The sequence below is a fragment of the Felis catus genome, chromosome X (genome assembly GCF_018350175.1).
Source record: "Felis catus isolate Fca126 chromosome X, F.catus_Fca126_mat1.0, whole genome shotgun sequence".
NCBI lineage: Eukaryota > Metazoa > Chordata > Mammalia > Carnivora > Felidae > Felis > Felis catus.
In genome coordinates this window covers 15,096,713-15,114,510 of record NC_058386.1, presented here as the reverse complement: position 1 = coordinate 15,114,510, position 17,798 = coordinate 15,096,713, and the positions used below count along the sequence as shown (strand labels likewise).

The 17,798-nt window shown below is 43.4% G+C and overlaps 1 protein-coding gene across 7 annotated transcripts in view; it reads right to left on the bottom strand.

Moving 5' to 3' along the window:
• PPEF1 (protein phosphatase with EF-hand domain 1) overlaps nucleotides 1-17,798 on the bottom strand; it is a 109,500-nt gene that overhangs the window by 62,758 nt on the left and 28,944 nt on the right. For 6 of the 7 annotated variants that reach the window (XM_006943604.5, XM_045050925.1, XM_019823623.3 and 3 more), the window contains 3 exons: nucleotides 9,998-10,125; nucleotides 9,221-9,281; nucleotides 1,206-1,369 (listed from right to left, as the gene is read on the bottom strand). In XM_006943604.5, the coding sequence (XP_006943666.2) occupies nucleotides 1,206-1,369; nucleotides 9,221-9,281; nucleotides 9,998-10,125 (353 nt within the window). Of the gene's footprint in view, nucleotides 1-1,205; nucleotides 1,370-9,220; nucleotides 9,282-9,997; nucleotides 10,126-10,485; nucleotides 10,507-17,798 lie in introns of those variants that run through there. The other variant, XM_045050924.1, reaches the window with a different exon arrangement.

The window sequence follows — 17,798 nt, the reverse complement described above, 5'->3', positions numbered from 1 at the left end:
CATGTTTATACAAAAACTTGTAAGTGAATATTGGTTTATTTTTAATTTTTTCACGTTTATTTTTTGAGAGAGAGAGAGAGACAGACTATAAGTGGAGGAGAGGCAGAGAGAGAGGGAGACACAGAATCTGAAGCGGGCTCCAGGCTCCCAGCTGTCAGCACAGAGCCCGACGCGGGGCTCGAACTCACAAACAGTGAGATCGTGACCTGAGCCGAAGTCGGCACTTAACCAACTGAGCCACCCAGGCGCCCTGTAAGTGAATGTTACTTCATGAGAGCCAAAAGGTAGGAAAAAATCCCAATGTCCATCAGTGACAAATGAATAAATGAAATGTGGTACATCCATATAACCGGATATATATATCCACATAACATGCATAGCAATAAAGGAGAAGTTTAAACATGCTATGACATGAATGGACATGAATGTACCTTAAAAACACGCTAAGTGAAAAAGCCAGACCCAAGCGGCTACATATTACGCAATTCCATTTATATGAAATGTCCGAGAGAGACAAATCCCCAGAGACAGAAACTAGACTAGCGATTGCCAGGGGTGAAGGAGAAGGGAATGGGAATGGGTATGGCATTTCTTTGTGAGGTGACAAAAATGTTCTGGAATCAGATATTGGTGAGGGTTGTGCAGTTTTGTGAATATACTAACAATCTCTGAATTGTACACTTTATTTTTAATTGAAGAACTGTTGACACACAATGTTACATTAGTTTGAGGTGTAGGACAGTGATTCGACAAGTCTACACGTTACCCTGTGCTCCCAAGTGTAGTTACCATCTGTCACCATACAACACCATTACAACACCATTGACTATATTCCCTAGGCTGTAGCTTTTATCCTCACGACTTACTCCATAACTGAAAGCCTGGATCTCCCAGTCCCTTTCGCCCATTTTGCCCATCCCCTCACCCTTAAACCACTCACCTTAAAATGATGCATTCTATGACATATGAATTATAGCTCAGAAAAAGAAAAAAAGGGAATGCAGTGAGCCTATAGATAGGAGATTTCTGTACATCCAAGGAGACTTCGGTTTAATAGGTGAAGCAAAGCAGAGGATAACTCTCAGTATGAAGCTTTTCCCCAAGAGAACGCATTTCTGCTGCAGTATTTTCATCCGTTCATTCAACGGATGGTCACTGAGCACATGTTATGTACAAGAATCAGGGCGGTATCTGCTTCCACTTGCCTGTTGTTGCTTGAAGGCGTCAACAAGTAAGTCAATATCAGTAAAGGTGAGAGGAAACTGCAGTCGAGGACCGTTATAGGAGTTTGGGACGTCTACAAATGCGACATAGTCCTGTCTATCCTTGTAGTCCTGGAGGGTGCTACCGAAAAGTCGGGCAACTATTTCTGGAAAAGGAAAGACATTACCATACTTAAATTCAATCAATACCTTGTTGAATATCGAGCCTGTGTAAGGCACTGTGCTACATGTTATGAATAGCAAGATATCTCACATATAACCATGAAGAAGAATCTGTTCTCAGATCATTAGGTATATTCACATGAATCACCCTCCTCCCTTCCTGAGTGGATACTGTATCAAAGCAGTGAGTTGATTGGTGGAGAGGAAAAGGAGAAACACAGGGAAAACTGGTCAGCCGAGGTACTCTGATGCTCTGAAACTACCTCTACCTTTTTTGCCCACTCTTACATCTTGGATTTTTACAAATAGGGCTGAAAACATAACAGTGCGTTGTATTTGATTCAAACATCTGTGCTATTCATGATCTACAGAAAATTAAACTGCAATATTCAGTTTTTCCCGTGAAACACTTCAAACTTTACCTGGCTGTAATCGATTTGTTTCTCTCTTCAGATAGAAACAGATTTTTTTGGTGTGATTTTTTTTCTTCTTGTTAACAAAGCAAATAGAGTTAGACGACGAACCACAGGCAGAAATACCCAAAGGGCCTCTCATTCAGAGACACATTTCTACGTTCACAGATTGTCTGCACTGCCCCTATCAGTAGGGGCTGAGACTCAGAGTCCCTTTCTTGCTAGACTGCCTATGAAATAGCCAGCCCAAGTACAGAAATCTGGCCAATTCAGGTGGAGAAAGATGAAAGGGGATACGGTATAGACTGATTGCAAAAGTGACTCCAATTGTCCATCCCAACTCCTAGACTTGCTCTTTTGCACGTGATTTGCAGTTACTCTCACCAAAGTCTACAAGTCTTGCGTGCTTCCATGTTCTCTCTTTTGAACCCATGCGACTACCAAAAAGCCCAAGCTAGTCTAATGAAAGCTCCAAGACTATGGGGAGCAAAACGGAGTCACCCCAGTCAAGGCCATCCTAGATCAGTCATTAGCCAGCTGATCTCCGAATACATGAGTGAATTCTAGCCAAGACCTGAGAAAAACCACCAAATCAAGCCTGCCAAGATCAGGAGAAGCACTCAGATAACCTGTAGATTTGTGGGCAAAAAGAAATGTCTCTTAACCTGACACCGAGCTATTGTGGTTAACATACAGTATTATTTCCTTAATAGATAAGCGCTATAGAAGATGACGATGTACACTTCAACTCATTAGCATTGAATTGCTACCAAGCCCATCAACCAGAAGTTCTGTGCAAGAAGTTTCTATATTTTTGAATAGAGTGGACATGTTTGGAAGGTGTGACGTTAGCTGATGTAAATAGAATACGTTTTTTTTTTTTTCCACGATCCATTTATGCTGAGAGATCACAGTTAAGAACTAAAGTTGAAAACATTTTTCTAAAATAAGTCATATTTGGTAACTTAAACACGCTTACTAAGTTATTGTATACTCCAATACTTCTTTGGTGGTGGTTGATGATGTTTTATAAGAAGTTAAATTTAGGAATAATAATGTCTGTCTTCAGTGTGGCCCAGCACAGGGTATTTTTCTCATTTGGATTTGATTTGAGATTTGAGAATAACTTAATTATTCCATTTTATGTTTGAAAATTAGAAACGCAGAGGAGCTTGGTAAATTTTATCTCAGATTCCACTCTGCAAGCAGTAAAGCCTAAATACTCCAGTTAACCGTCTTAACGATCGTACCGCTCCATTCTCAGAGAGAAATCTTCCTAACTCTATACACGAAAATATCGGGCTCCTCTTGGGCAAACAACAACAACAAGGAAAAATAAAAAGAGCCTCACCAGCCTCACTAGATTATCTTATAACTGACTTATTGAGTAAACCCAACTGTGTGAAGTACAAGCATGAAACGATTTTCTTCTCCCAATCACTGCCTTCACCTATGCTCTGTCCACTCCCCCTTTCTCATCAGCTGGCACATGGAAGCCAATTGCATCAGTTCCAGTCATTAAAATGCAGTCTTGTTTTTTAGGAACAAAATTAAAATATTGCTTTTCTTCTTTAAAATGCACAAAAGGGGCGCCTGGGTGGCGCAGTCAGTTAAGCGTCCGACTTCAGCCAGGTCACGATCTCGCGGTCCGTGAGTTCGAGCCCCGCGTCGGGCTCTGGGCTGACGGCTCGGAGCCTGGAGCCTGTTTCCGATTCTGCATCTCCCTCTCTCTCTGCCCCTCCCCCGTTCATGCTCTGTCTCTCTCTGTCCCAAAAATAAATAAACGTTGAAAAAAATAATAAATAAATAAATAAAAATTAAAAAAATAAAATGCACAAAAAAAGCTTGGTCTGGCCCTTCTTCCCATACGTTCGTTGACCTCCAATCCTTACAAGTTCCATTTCCCTATGCCAATTCTTAGAAAAAGCTACCCAAAATGAAATATCAGTAAACATCAAATCGTGGCCCTTTTTTTAAAAATCATAATCCTTTTGCTGATTTTTAGCCACATTAAAAAAAATAACATAGATTCTCTTCCTAATATGGTAGCTAAGGAGGATCATAATACGAACACAATCAAAAGCTTCAACAGTTCAAAGGCAAGTACTGTGGGCTGTAACTATTATAACTAATAAGAGTAATTTAATGAATGCCAACAATACATGAAGATTTGTGCAACATGTAATTTGAATGAATCCTTACCTATTTGATTCACAATTCTGTCAACATGAATCTAAACTAATTAAATATAATGAAATCCTGAATTATAACCAAATGATACCTTTACAAGTTGTTCTAAAGAAAATGCCTCAAAAATACCCCACCACGTATAATTGTTTCTTTTTCCCAGTAAAACTCAAAATCTGGACAGGGAAAATTTTAAAGCCCACAATTAAACACACACACACACACACACAGACACACACACACACAATTTCTGCCTCTGCCACCCACGTGTCACTTTGAAAACAAGCTCCAAATATGGCTGGGGGGAAAAAGCACCAATTGAACTGCATTTATAGTTATTTCATTCCTCAAATATGAATCCGGATTAAGAGCAGTGACTACCGGATAGAAAGATGCAAAAATAACGTTACTTGTGACCAGTGTGATTAAATATCCATACTCACGAAAATCAATTGAGAAACTGCCAGAACTGACAGGATCAATACTACAGAGGTTTAAGCACAGTGGTCTGAACCACACAGCTTTACCACTGCTGAGACGCATAACCTCGGGAGGTTACTTCCTAAGCCTCAACATTCCCATCTGACAAAAGGGAATGATAACACTAGCAGTCTCAGTGGTTTGTCATGCAGACTAAATGAAATATTTAAAGCACTTGAAAGACATGGCACACGGCAAACATTTAACAAATGCCAGCAATAATAATTTCATTAACATTGTTATTCGATAGGAGCACAATACAAACAGGTATGAATCAAAGGCTTGTTAAAGACTACCAAGAATCACCGGGGAGACAGAATGGGGAAAATAACCTATTGACCATAACAACAAAAAGTATCAAATAGCTGGGTCTGATAGGACGTTTTGGCCGAGCGGGGAAGCAGAAAGAATAGTCAAAACAACACTTGCACACACTCCATCACACTCCCCACTTCCATCAAGCTCTAGTTTAAACCTACTGTTACGTACAGCGGCTGCCGCTCTCTACCTGTGCGGTGGATGTGTGAAGTCTCCCCATCAAGTCCTAGGAACTGGTTTGAGCAACTAAGTAGTAGGACGCAGGAATGAATTGCTTCCAGGTCACTTCCCACCCGCGGAACACCCAGAATGTCTCCGCTAACCCTGTGCCTCAGAGTTCAAACCATTATTCCGGAAATGTGAAGTGATCTTCTGGTCCCTAAATATACCCCGCTTAGGGTCACAGCCCTTCTGCCAAACAGGCCTTGGGGGACGTTGTGTGGAGCCATCCCACCAAAGAGGGCCATCAGAAAGCAACCTATGGTAATGCACAGCACAGTGACCCTAGTCAACAATCCTCTTTTGGGTGCTTGAAAGTTGCTAGGAGTACATTTTTAAAGTTCTTGCCATACACAAAAGAATTGTAACCGTGAGATGAGGGGAGTGTTAACTAACCTTATTGTGGTAATCATTTCATAATATACACGTATGTGAAATCACCGCATTGTATACCTTAAATTTATACATTGTTATGTGCCAATTATATTTCAATAAAGCTGGAACATTTTTTAAAGGAAATAACCTACAGAACTAATCTGTACATCAATTTTTCTGTTATGTCAATAATCAGATCAGTAAGATTCAAGGACTCTATAATAGAGAGATGTATAAGAGAAACGACAGCCTAGAAATATGCCCTATTACACATTTTTTAATGAATACACGATGAAGGAGGTACTATAAACCATGGTAAAAAGGTACATTACCAGAAATATTGTGGGAAAAATTGGTTAACTGCTTGGACATTGTCTTTTTAGCTGTGTTTTTAAATTGTTTTCGACCACGAGGCATCCAAATTTCCTTTTTTAGTTTAATATAAAAAATCCAAAATGTATGAAGTGCTAAAATTTTTAAAAGCCAAACCATAAAAAAATCTAGAAATACAGGCATAGCGATCCACATTTTAAATATTTCAGGGCCTTCTAAGTTTAAAAGTAGGGATGCACAAAGAAAAAGATATTTAGACTTGAAAGGTATTTTAAATAATTAATGGGTAAAAATTTCCTAAACCTGATGGAAAATACCAACCTAGATATCACAGAGGCTCGGCAAACCCCACACAGCGAAAATATAAATGAACCCTCATCAAGACACATTATACTTAAAGCCCTATTCTCCAGTGTTACTTAGATTAGTTTGTTTCTTCACCACCTCCATGAGGTGATTTTGTTACTCGTTTGTAATACGGTGAAATTCATTTGTCACTGTGTGTGTTCTATTTTGGTACGTTCAGAGGAATGTTACTCCTCCCTCAGTCCTCTACCCAACTCTCCCATTCCTTTTCCCCTATTCCCACCCATCCACTCATCCCCTGTAGGTAAACAATGTCATTAGTTTCTGATTCATCCTATAGGTTTCTCCTGTATTTATTTTTGCACAAACACACACACACACACACACATTGATACCAGGCAAAGACTTCTCAATTACGATGCAGAGAGCACTAACCATAAAGAGGAAAAAAAAATTGTACTACATTAAAATCAAGAATGTCTGTTATCATCGAAAGACAGCATTTAAAGATTGGGGAGACAAAAGGCAAAGACTAGGAGAAGATATTTGCAATATGTTTCTCTAACAAAGGTTGATATTCTCGTATTTACAATACTTGGATACTCTTCAAAACTGGTAAGAAAAAAAGTGGCTAACCCAATAGAAAGATGGAAGGAGACCTGAACAGGCACTTCACCAAACGGGATGTTCATATGGCCAATAAATACACAAAAAGGCACACAATTTCGACGCTCACCAAGGAAACACAAATTAAAGCAGAAATGTGATACTACTACATACCTGGCAGAATGGCCAAAATGAAAAGGACAGACAACTCCAAGTGTTGAAGAGAACGGAGAGCAACTGGAACTCTCATCCACTGGTGGCAATATAACTTGGTACAGTAATTTTATAAGACGGTTTGTCAGTATCTAATAAAGCTGGACATACGCATGCCCTGTAACCCAAAACTTCCACTCCTGGGTGGCAGTCCATCTTTATCCTGGCCCCCAGTGCATCACCCCTCTTTGTGTGTGCATCCCTTTACTGTAGAATGCCACTGCTTCCCCTGGCAAGAGCCGAAGCTCTCCTAACCCTGTGAATCTGTGGCTGCCCTTGCGACCTGCTGTGACCGCCCTTGCGACCTGCTGTGACCGATAGAATACGGCAGAACTGATTTTGTGTGAGTTCCAAAGAATAGGCCTTAAAGGCGTCGTAGCTTCTGCCTTTGTCCTCTTGGGATCCAGCTACTGGGTAAAGCATTCCGGGATATCCCGCTAGACAGAAAGAATTGAGGTACCTAAGTTCAGAGCCAACACCAAAGTCCCGGCCATGCGAGTAGGCCCACCTAGACGTCCCTACACAGCCCAGCTAGGTTGAGTGAGGCTGAGTGACACCACATGGAACAAAGACATGCCATCCCCACTGAGCCCCGTTCAACTGCGTGATCCACAGAATCACAAGGAGTTAAATGGTTGCTGTTTTTAAGCCACTAAATTTGGGGGTGCTTTGTTATGCAGCAATAGATAACTGAAAAAAATGGTCTGTATGTTCACCGAAAAGGACATGCACAAGAATGTGCATAGCAGTACCATTTAAATTACCCAAACTGCAAACAACCCAAATGTCCATAAACAACAGAACGGATCAGTGTTGGCATATTCATAAAATGAAGTATTATTCAGCAATGAGAATGACCAAGTTGCAACAGCGTGGATGACACTCGCAAATACAATGGTGAGTGAAAGACAGACTCAACACTGTATGCTTCCATTTATGGAGTGAAGTTCAAAACCAGCCAAACCAATCTAGGATACAGAAGACAGGAAAGTCATGATGGAGGAATCGGGAAGTGACTGGACAGGAGAGAGGCTTCTGTGGCTCTGAAAATGTTTTCTTTCTTCTGGGCGCAGGTTACAAGGGCCTGTTTACTTCGAAAAAATGTACTGAGTCATATACTTGTGATTTGGGTACTTTTTTTAACATAGGTTAGACTTCAAGAAAAGTCTACATCAGAAGATTAAAACACTGTCCCCTTCTTTGATAAAAATTTTTAAATATTTTTGAATCACCTGCAGATTTTTTTTTTTTTTTTACATGCAGATTTTTAAAAAATACAGAGCCTGAGTAAATATCTCCGGGCTGGAACCCAGCCATCTGTGTCTGTGAATCTCGATAAGTGATTCCAGTACACAGACCAGATCCAAAGAGTAGGTCATTAGCAAAAAGAGTGCTGTTTCATTTCACCATCATTATATTTCCTCTCAGAAATATTTTGCCAAAGAACATGAAGCACAAACAACTGTCTCCAAATTGCAATTATCTGAAAGAAAGAAAATGGCAAAATACCCACTTCCGCCCACTCCCCACTCCTCAGGTTTGGCTATTCTACCATTTAGAAAGCTCCTACGGATCATTAAATGCTTTAATTAGTTTCATACATATGCGCTCGGCTCAAGGCATGCCATTAAAACACTATTCTTTTGCCGCTTTGAAGGGTGCTCGCTAGATGATTTAAAAGAAGCTCTTAGATGACATATACTTTTAATTAGAACCAAAAAAATGACCCAAATTAAAGAAAAGTGAGTCTGTGAGTCTAGCATCTACCTTGAAGAGAACAACAGGCATCTTGATTTGCAGAACAAATGCATGCCCCGGGAATAACCATCATTTTGAAACCGTTTTGAACCATCTCTACATTGTCTGTCCCTGAAATGATTTCCTTAGTCATTTCAGAAGGACTAAATAAATGATAAAGAGACAGAGAGACAGACAGCTGGCTATGCGGCAAAACAGACAACCGTGTTCAAGCCACCATTTCCCCCCAGATTGGTTTCACGAGATCCTCAGGACAGTTTGATCTCTTGGCACAAAGGGTTTTGTGGATAAAAAATAAGATCCTCTTTACTAAGCTACTTTCTGTATATCAGGAGATTGTGGTTCAGAGAAGGTGTTCAGCAAATTAACATTGAGTGAAATCGAATTCAGCTTTTTCAAAGTGAAAAAAAGTAAATGACCAATTTAGTCAAGTCAACAACAATCAGCGAAAAGAGCCACTTGGCCTGATTTCACCAGTTGTTTGGGGGGGGGGAGGGTCACAAAGGTAAGACAGGTGAGCATCGTTTTAATTTCTTAGCGTTCTCCCATCTTCGGAGTTTACATCCCTTGAAGAGGGCAATTCAATATGTAATGACTGCTTTTCAAAAGACTAAACATTGTACTTACCTGGATCTTTCTCATGTATATGTGCGTAGTTTTCCAACATGAAGGAAAAGAAGTTGGATAGCTGGACAAAATAAAAATACGTTAGTCAATTGATGACCCCCAAACAGCTACTGTGGCAAATGCTGTTGGTGTTCCAAGCAAGTGCTCTTCACTCTTCTGGAACAGTCATCTCCCAGCTGCCTTAGGTGCTAACAGGTCCCACCTCCACCTGCCTCCCACCTCCCTCCTGGCCCTTCGCTGGTGAGCCGCACCTCCCCCAGAGACACACAGGATATCACAGATCCTCCCTCCTTTTTATTGTTAAAAATGTACTTTTTTTCTGCTAATAAGCATTAACGCTGGGTTTATACATCACTTTTGCAAGCTTGAAAAAGGCCTTCCTCACTCATCTCTATTTTCTTCTAGAACTCTCACAGGTTTGTTCTTGGGAAATGTTTCCATTTTTTAACTCCTTAAAGTATTTTTTCCTTCATAAAGTGACAACTTTACTATTGGGGCACGTACCCAAGAACAGAATAAGGCCATTTTTCATTAGCTGACTAGACATCTGGCAGCCCTCTTCAAAATGTGGACTTCAGAACTGAAAAAACACCATCTTCCTCCCAGATCACACCCTCTCCGAACGGCTGGTTCCAAGGCAGTGTCACTACATCCTCCGTTACAGTTTTCGCCAAGGTTCCTCAGCTTAAAATGGACCCCAACTTTCTTTGTGTTTTCAATTACGAGGGGTAAAGAGAAGCACTTTGCCAAAAGAAGAGACGAGCTTGCAAAACAGACCTGCAATTGGCCTTGTTCATCGGCGTATTCGATGGACTGGAAGATGGTGAGGGCATAGCGCTGTCTGGCCTTCAGTCGAGTGCTGTAGCCCCGGTACCAGTTCTGGATGACCAATGCAGCTTTGAGCACTGCAGCCCCACAGGATATGCAAATTAGAGAAAACCAGTTACCATGCAGCTGTGGGATTGGGGAAGTAGGTATTCCGGGGGGGGAAAAAAAAAACAAACCAGTCTGCCTGGATTTCCAGGTTCTAAGAACATAACAACTACAGTGAAATTGACCTTTAGATTTTTGTAAAATGTCCTCAAGTCTCAAATACTCAGAGAACACTGATGGCCTAGCCACTGTCAGTAGAGTTTGGGCGGCAAGAAGGCATGAATTTGAATCCCGGCTCTGCTAATTACTGCCTGTGTGACTTTGAGAAGTCACTAAAACTCTCAAAGCCTCCGTTTCCCCATCTGTAAACTGGGGAAAATAACCGCACCTACCTCCGGCACTACTTAGGCATATGAAGTCTACGTATGCCCTATGAAGTAGCAATTCCATTCTTCACCACGTGCCCCCAAGCAGTCCTCACACGGCCCAAGAGGGAGACATACGGGGCGGCGGTGTTTCTTTGTTTGTGACACTAGGGAGTCTGCCACCAATGCAGCCTGGCTGTCCACCGCTAGGAAGGAGAATGTGTCACTCCGGTAGGTGCACACCATGGACCACCAGGCCACAGCTCGAAGCAATGCATTAAGTAAACCCACAGCAACGTGGCTGGGTCTTAAAAACACAGCGCTTCAGTTAGAACGGTTGTTGACAAGTTAAAGACAATGAAATGGAACACATCACTTTACATAAATTTAAAATACATATACACAAACGCAAAATATACGTGTCCTAAGAATATATACGAAGGAAAAGACATTAAACAAATAGAGCGGGTGTTTACGGGGAAGGGGAGGTGAATGGGTATGGGGTACACGGGTAAAAAGGAGCAAGCAAATTAATGAACTAAGATAAGAAAGGGTCTTGCACAGACCAGAGATGGCAAAGTACAATGAACTGAAAAGTACAATTCGCTCCAGCCTCCGTACCTGAGATTCAATTGATAAAAGATGGATAAATGAACACACCTCCCTCCTTCCCAGAGTTACGATAAGGATGAAAGGAGATCCTACAGGTGAAGAGTTTAGCCCCACGCCTGGTTAATAAATGGCTAAACAAACGGCTACTGCAGGGATAAGCATGGTCCTGTTTGTGGATTATTCAGGCACACTGACTCCGTTCTGGGGCTCTGAGCCTTGGAACCATCCCGTAGCTTCATAGTTTTGAAGAAGGCAATCAGGTGAGAGATAATGAGATTTAAAATATAGTCTCTTATGCCTTCCTCAAATTTTAGAGTGAAGAGCAATCAACACCAGCTGGCTTCTTTTATTCATGTTATAATTTTTCCCAGTTAGCACATAAAAATTAAGAGTTGACTATAACAAGAACAATTTGAATTCTAAAAGCAGGATTCTAGCCTCCCGTCCCAGGATCCCCGGCTCAATACTGCTGTGGTATTACTAGTCATCTGAGCGTATTTATTTATGAGTTTCTCCAAGGCTCTCCGGTTCCAGAGACACTCATTTCATTATTCAGCTTCCAGAAGACCCCAGGAAGTAGACATGAGGTCAAGTATCATGATCTTTACAGGAAAAACCACAGGGAGAAGAAACAGAGTGACTTGTTCAATATGATAAAGCAAATGATTGGGAGGCTGAAAATCTCGAGTGTTCTCACCATATGGAGAGCCCAGGCTCACCTGAAAGGTCTGTTCTACGGGACAGTCACTGTCATGACCAACCAACCCTGACCTCAGGGGCTCTCTCTGTTCATCAAGCCCAGTGGAACTGTCCAGGGCTATTTACTGAGCACTTACTGAGGGTCGAGCAATGGACTCTTTTCCGTGATCCTCACCACACTGTGAAGCTGAGAGAGACTAGCCAGTAAGTGGAAATGAACAGCAAGGGCTTGAACCCAGGTCTCACTGATCTGTAGCCCACACTCTTAACCTCCATAGAGCTACTGACCTTTTTCTGTGCCTCAGTTTCTTCATCTGCACAGTGCTGTAGTAGAATAAATGATCACTAAAGTCTCTTCTACTTAGGATTTGCACCACCAATAATAAATAACCATGCTTATCATTTCTAGAATTAATAATGGAACAAAGCAGCGACCACATGTTAAGGGTCGACTGTAAGACACTTGGTCCCCACAAGTATCATCTCTACGTTACACATAAGGAAATTTCGCGTTCAGAGAGGCAAGTATCTTGTTTCAAGTCACTTATCTCGTACAGACTCAGCTCTCCTGAGTCCAAACTCTGGGCTCTCTCCACTATCGCCAGTTACTTCATTCCCTAAACTATTTGCACCTTTCCTTCGTTTGAGGAAGAACTGCCACCATTCCTTGAATGCCTACTATGTGCCTGCCACTAAGCTAGACGTACGTTAACTACCACCTCTACTCCTCCTCCACGAGAGGAAATAGGTGATCCAAGCCCCCTGCCCTATCTCTGCCTTGCTTCTGCCCCGTCCCTTGCTGGGATCCCACCCCACCCCCCAAGGCAGGAGCTGCCATTTTATTTGATAAGGCACATAGTACTTTCACGGGCTATATTTTACTAGTAGGAGTGGAAGGGAGACAACAATGCTCAGTTCCCCGGCTCCTGCATTTCTTCTTCTGCTCCAAAGGCATTCCCCACCCCCTTCCCGGCTGGAAAATGCACCATCCGGTACCTGAGCCCCTACACCCGGGCATGAATGCCACTTACGAAGCTATCACGTGTCAGCTGTCACCCCATACACCTCTAGTCCGCTCCCTGATGCTCTGCCAATAGGGGCAGTGGGGGGCGACAGTGAGGCTGGAGGAGGGAACCAGGGACACACTCCTTCCCGTCTGCTTCCCGTTCGTGTTAGTGGAACCTAGCAACGGCTCTCCACCCTGCACCCCCATTCTGCAACCCCCCCCCCAGCAGTTTCTCCTGGTAGCTGCGCTGGATCCAGTCTGCGGTTAGCCAGCACTTGCAAAACCAGCCTCCCAGCAGCCCCTCAGACACACCAGCGCCAGCCGGGCAGCCCCCATTCTCCAAGGTCTGAGTTCCAATGCTGCGGGAACCCTCCTCCAAGCTTCTACATTTTAAGAATTCCAACCTTTCCCTTTCTCTCTCAGCCCTAGAGATGGTAACTTTCCCGTAACTGCTACCTCTGTATACCTTAGGGTTCCTTCAGGGACCTTTCGGTGACCTAGGAACAACTCGACGCCCGATTGACAGTTCTTTAAATTCACCTCTGTCGTCAGATCACTCTATGGTTTCTGCCTCCCGACTAGGCCCGGCCCGATGAGCCGGTGTCACTGGGTGGGAAAAGCAGGCTCAGGTTAGGCCTCAAGCGTCCAACTTCCCGGACGCTCCAGCTCAGGCCCTTCCCAGAATCCCACATCGGGGTTTGAGTACCTCGGCAGCGGCTGATAAAGGGGCTCTGATTCACATCCCGCTACTGCTCCTTTGGCTTACAGCCCCCCTCCCCCCACCCCCAGGGCCCTCTCTGGTGCAGGGAAGGAGACCGGCAGGGCAGGGTTAAATGGACCAACATCCGACCTCGAATGATTCCTAAGACCTGATTCCTAAGAACCCACCCGCTCGCGGCACGGCCGCTCTAGCCAGCTGAGGACGCTCTCCTGGAGCAGGAACCCCCAAAACGGCAAAGGTTAGAGCCCAGGTACGAGAGACCCTACCCGAGGGGTTGCCGGCTCCATACCTCCCCCAACCCTGTGTGCAGAGTTGAAGACCTGTGTCATCCAGTCCTGAACCTGCTGGACAGCCTAGGTCCCCTTCTGATCCTGCTGCTTCATCAGGTGACTGGTGACAGGGCTTGTCTTCCCCGTCACATTAATTCCATGCAGAAAAAAAAACAGAGTTAAAGCTATTGCCATATGTGTCCCAAGGGCCTCCTATTTTCGTTTCTAGAAGGAAGCAACAGTGTGGGTTTAACAAGTTACCTGGCCAATTTTCTGTCTCCAGCACAGGTGGATTCTCTATTACCAAGCCAGGGTGTTTTGGGTTTGGTTTTCCCGTGGCTTCTTTCCCATAGTGGCCATCATTATCATGGGAGTTTGCGAGAAATTAAATATCCACGTAGGTCAATGAATAAGACAAAAATTCAGAGCATTGGTTTTGTGCCGGACACTGTGCTTGGTGCTTTATGCAGATCATTTCATTTCATTTGATTTAATCCTCCCACCAATCCTACGAAGTGACATTATTCTCATTTTACAGATAAGGAAACTGAGGCTCAGGAATAACTTGTTTGGGGTCACATCACTTGTCTTTGGGAGAACACAGAGTCAAATCCGGATCTCTGTTATTCCAGAAACTGGGCTTTTAACCATAATGTCGTACAACCCAGGGTGGCACTTGGAATCAGCCATAAAAAAAATGAGACAGTACGTAGAACAGTATCTCCTCCCTCCCATACCTTCCCTACCTCACGTTCTCTATGCTCTTCACCTGCTCTATTGTTCTCCGTTCCACGTTTTACCATCTGGCATTCTATATGCTTGTATGGTTATGTGTTTATTGTCTATCTTCCCCTATTAGCTAAGCTACACGAGAATAGGGACTTCATTTTGTTCACTGCTATAACCCCAGCACCTGGGGTAAGGCCTGGCAACGGATATGCGTTGAACAAATGAATGAATACCTTGTAGGGCTGTTAGAACAATAATCTATTAGTAATGTATAATAATGTACTAGTAACGTGTTGCTATAGGTATTAGTAATATACCAATTAATTGAGTGACTAATATAAAACGCTTAGCATATTGCCTGGCACATAGGAAGCACTCAATAAATAGCAGATGCTTTTTTTTTTTTAAGTAAGGTGGGAGGGGCGCCTGGGTGGCTCAGCCGGTTAAGCATCCGACTTACGCTCAGGTCATGATGTCGCTGTCCGTGAGTTCGCCCCCCACGTCGGGCTCTGTGCTGACGCTCAAAGCCTGGAACCCGCCCTCTCTCTCTCTGCCCCTGCCCTGCTCATGCTTGCTCTCTCTCTCAAAATGAACATTAAAAAAAATTTTTTTAAAGTAAGGTGGGAATAACACAATAATCGCCTCTCTCCAGTCTAACAACTTCTAGTGCCCCCCCCCAAATTTCCTAATGATACATAAATTCATTTAAAATTTCACAAACTACTGTGGACAAACAGGCTACCATCCCAGAACCCAAGAGTCCGGAGCAAGAAGAACTGTGCCAACCAGAATCCATAGGGCTCACTCCTTTAGAGAGCACAGTCGTGGCTCAAAGACCGCCTTCTCAGTGAGGCCTTTCCTGACCACTCTTTTCAAAATGGCACCCCGCTGCCCATTGTCCATCTCATTCCTTATTTTCTAACCCTGGCACTTATCACTACCTGCTATAGCACACATGTTACTCATTTGTTAATTGTCTCTCTCCTTCCACTAGAATGTAATCTCCATACGGGCTGGGATGTTAGTCCGCTGAGTTAGCGGCTACATCCCCTGACTCTGAAACAGCCCCTGGAACATGGTAGATGCTCGGTATATATATGCTGAATGGATGAAATTACTCTTCAGTTAAGACTTTCTGTCTTGTGTTTCTCTTCGTGCTGACTGGTAGAGTCTTATCTTTGGTTTGTTTTTCAAATGAGAGTTTATTTGACAGACAGTTCTTTAAACCAGAACCTTACATTCAGGACAATAAGGCATTTAAAGACTCTCTGCTTTTGAAAGTCTGCTGACAGAGGCCTCCTGAGGAGGCCCCAGGATGAGCAAATATTTAATGTAACTTTAAGGGGCCTGACATCCAGTCAGGAAGAAAGAGAGGCGCAAGTGTGATAGAAGTCATTAAAATGAGTTCAAATGAACTGGAAAGAGAACGAAGCAACTAGTAGCCAAAGGCTTTAAACAAGGGGGAAACCATCTCTTCCTTCAGCACTTCGAAGCATGATGACACTACAGTCTGGCTTAACTCTGGGACCGCAGTCTTCTTGGTTATTCTTGTTTACAACTATTCCACACCTGCCATCTGCTAGAGTGTGTGACTGTCATAGAGAGACTTCTGACTTCACTGGAGAAACGGCTCAAAGCACATGCCCAGCGGACACGAGATGGTCACAAAGTCTGCTTCTTGGGCAGCAGGCGAGACAGGAACCGTGTGAGGCTCACTCATCCGCGAACTCGGGCAACCCTGCACAGCATTCTTGTCCCTAGAGAGCATTCTTTTTTTTTTTTCCAGATGTTTATTTTTGAGACAGAGAGAGACAGAGTGTGAGCAGGGCAGGGGCAGAGAGAGAGGGAGACACAGAATCCGAAGCAGGCTCCAGGCTCCGAGCTGCCACCAGAGCCCGACGTGGGGTTTGAACTCACAGACCGTGAGATCATGACCTGAGCCAAAGTCGGACGCTTAACCGACTGAGCCACCCAGGCACCCCTGGAAGGCATTATTCTTCAGAGGGAAATAAGAGTAAAGCATGAGGCCCAGTCTCCAAATACTGACGGGCACTTTAAACAAAACCATCACTCTCCCTAAATGACAAGAGAGATCATAATTTTATCATTCTTGGAAACCTCTGGTGTTCCGGTCAGAGAAGGGCAAGAATTAGAGGTCTTTTCTTTGACTTTTTATTTACTCATGTGCTCACCCACCCAGCAACCCGTCCACATGAGATAATAAAAAATAAATTTTGAATTGGTCATCTGGAGACTTCCATTTTGGTTTTGACTCAAGCAGGTGCCAACTGTGTAACTTTGAACAAATTGTTTAACCTCTCTGGTCCTCAGTCTCTCACGTGAACCGTGAGAACTTGGAATTGTGTGATCTCTAAGATCCTCTCCAGTTCTGAAATATTCTAATTCATCCTTCTATTTTTTTTTTTTTTTTTTTTTAGGGCCACAACTTCAGCCTACCTACTACTGCACATTGCAAAGCTGAAAATAACAATTCAAGGACAAAATAGGGCAGGTACATGTGAACACTCAGCTTAGAAGCTTCTGGACAAAGAAGACAAATTCTAAAGGCTACTAAAACAACAATGACAACAACAAAACAACTGAATTATCCCTATAGGAAAATCCAAGTCAAGTCACTAACATCCTTGGCGTTTGCATCAAGAATTGTAGCAAAGTTTGCTAGCAAGTAGTCTGGGAACATTAAACACTTCACCCATCATTTCTCTTTTAAATTGCCTAGAGTCTGATTACTGTGTATGATCGGTTAAGTGGCTCAAGTGACAGCCAAGAGAAGATGGATAGAGATGGACGGGGAAGAAAGTGCAGACAAGCGCGGGCTGGGAGACAGAGACACATGGGAAGGGGCTAAGGTCCGGAGGTTTCAATGAAGATCAAGAGATCAGAACATGGGATAGTCATAAAGACTACAGAGGCAGAACTGATGCGGGTGGCCACAGGGGCCAGGAAAGGGGAGTGAGCCTCTCAAGTGGAGTGAGGAAGGGGTGCTGGAGTTTAGGAGGTAAAGGAACTGAGACACCAGTGCATTTGGGCTTGTCCATGTTTACAGTGAAGCTACTCGAGATGATGCCGGGACGTGGTTCACCGAGTCTGCAATGGACGGAGAAGGGAGAAGAAGGGAAAACAAGCAAGAGCTCATAAACGGCATTCCCAAAGGGCAGAACCCTAGGCTGCGGCCACCACAGACTTAACAAACACATCTCAGGTTGCACAGGACTGGGATATTATTTGTTTACGTTTATTTGTTCATTTTGAGAGAGAGAGAAGAGAGGGGAAGAGAGAGAAT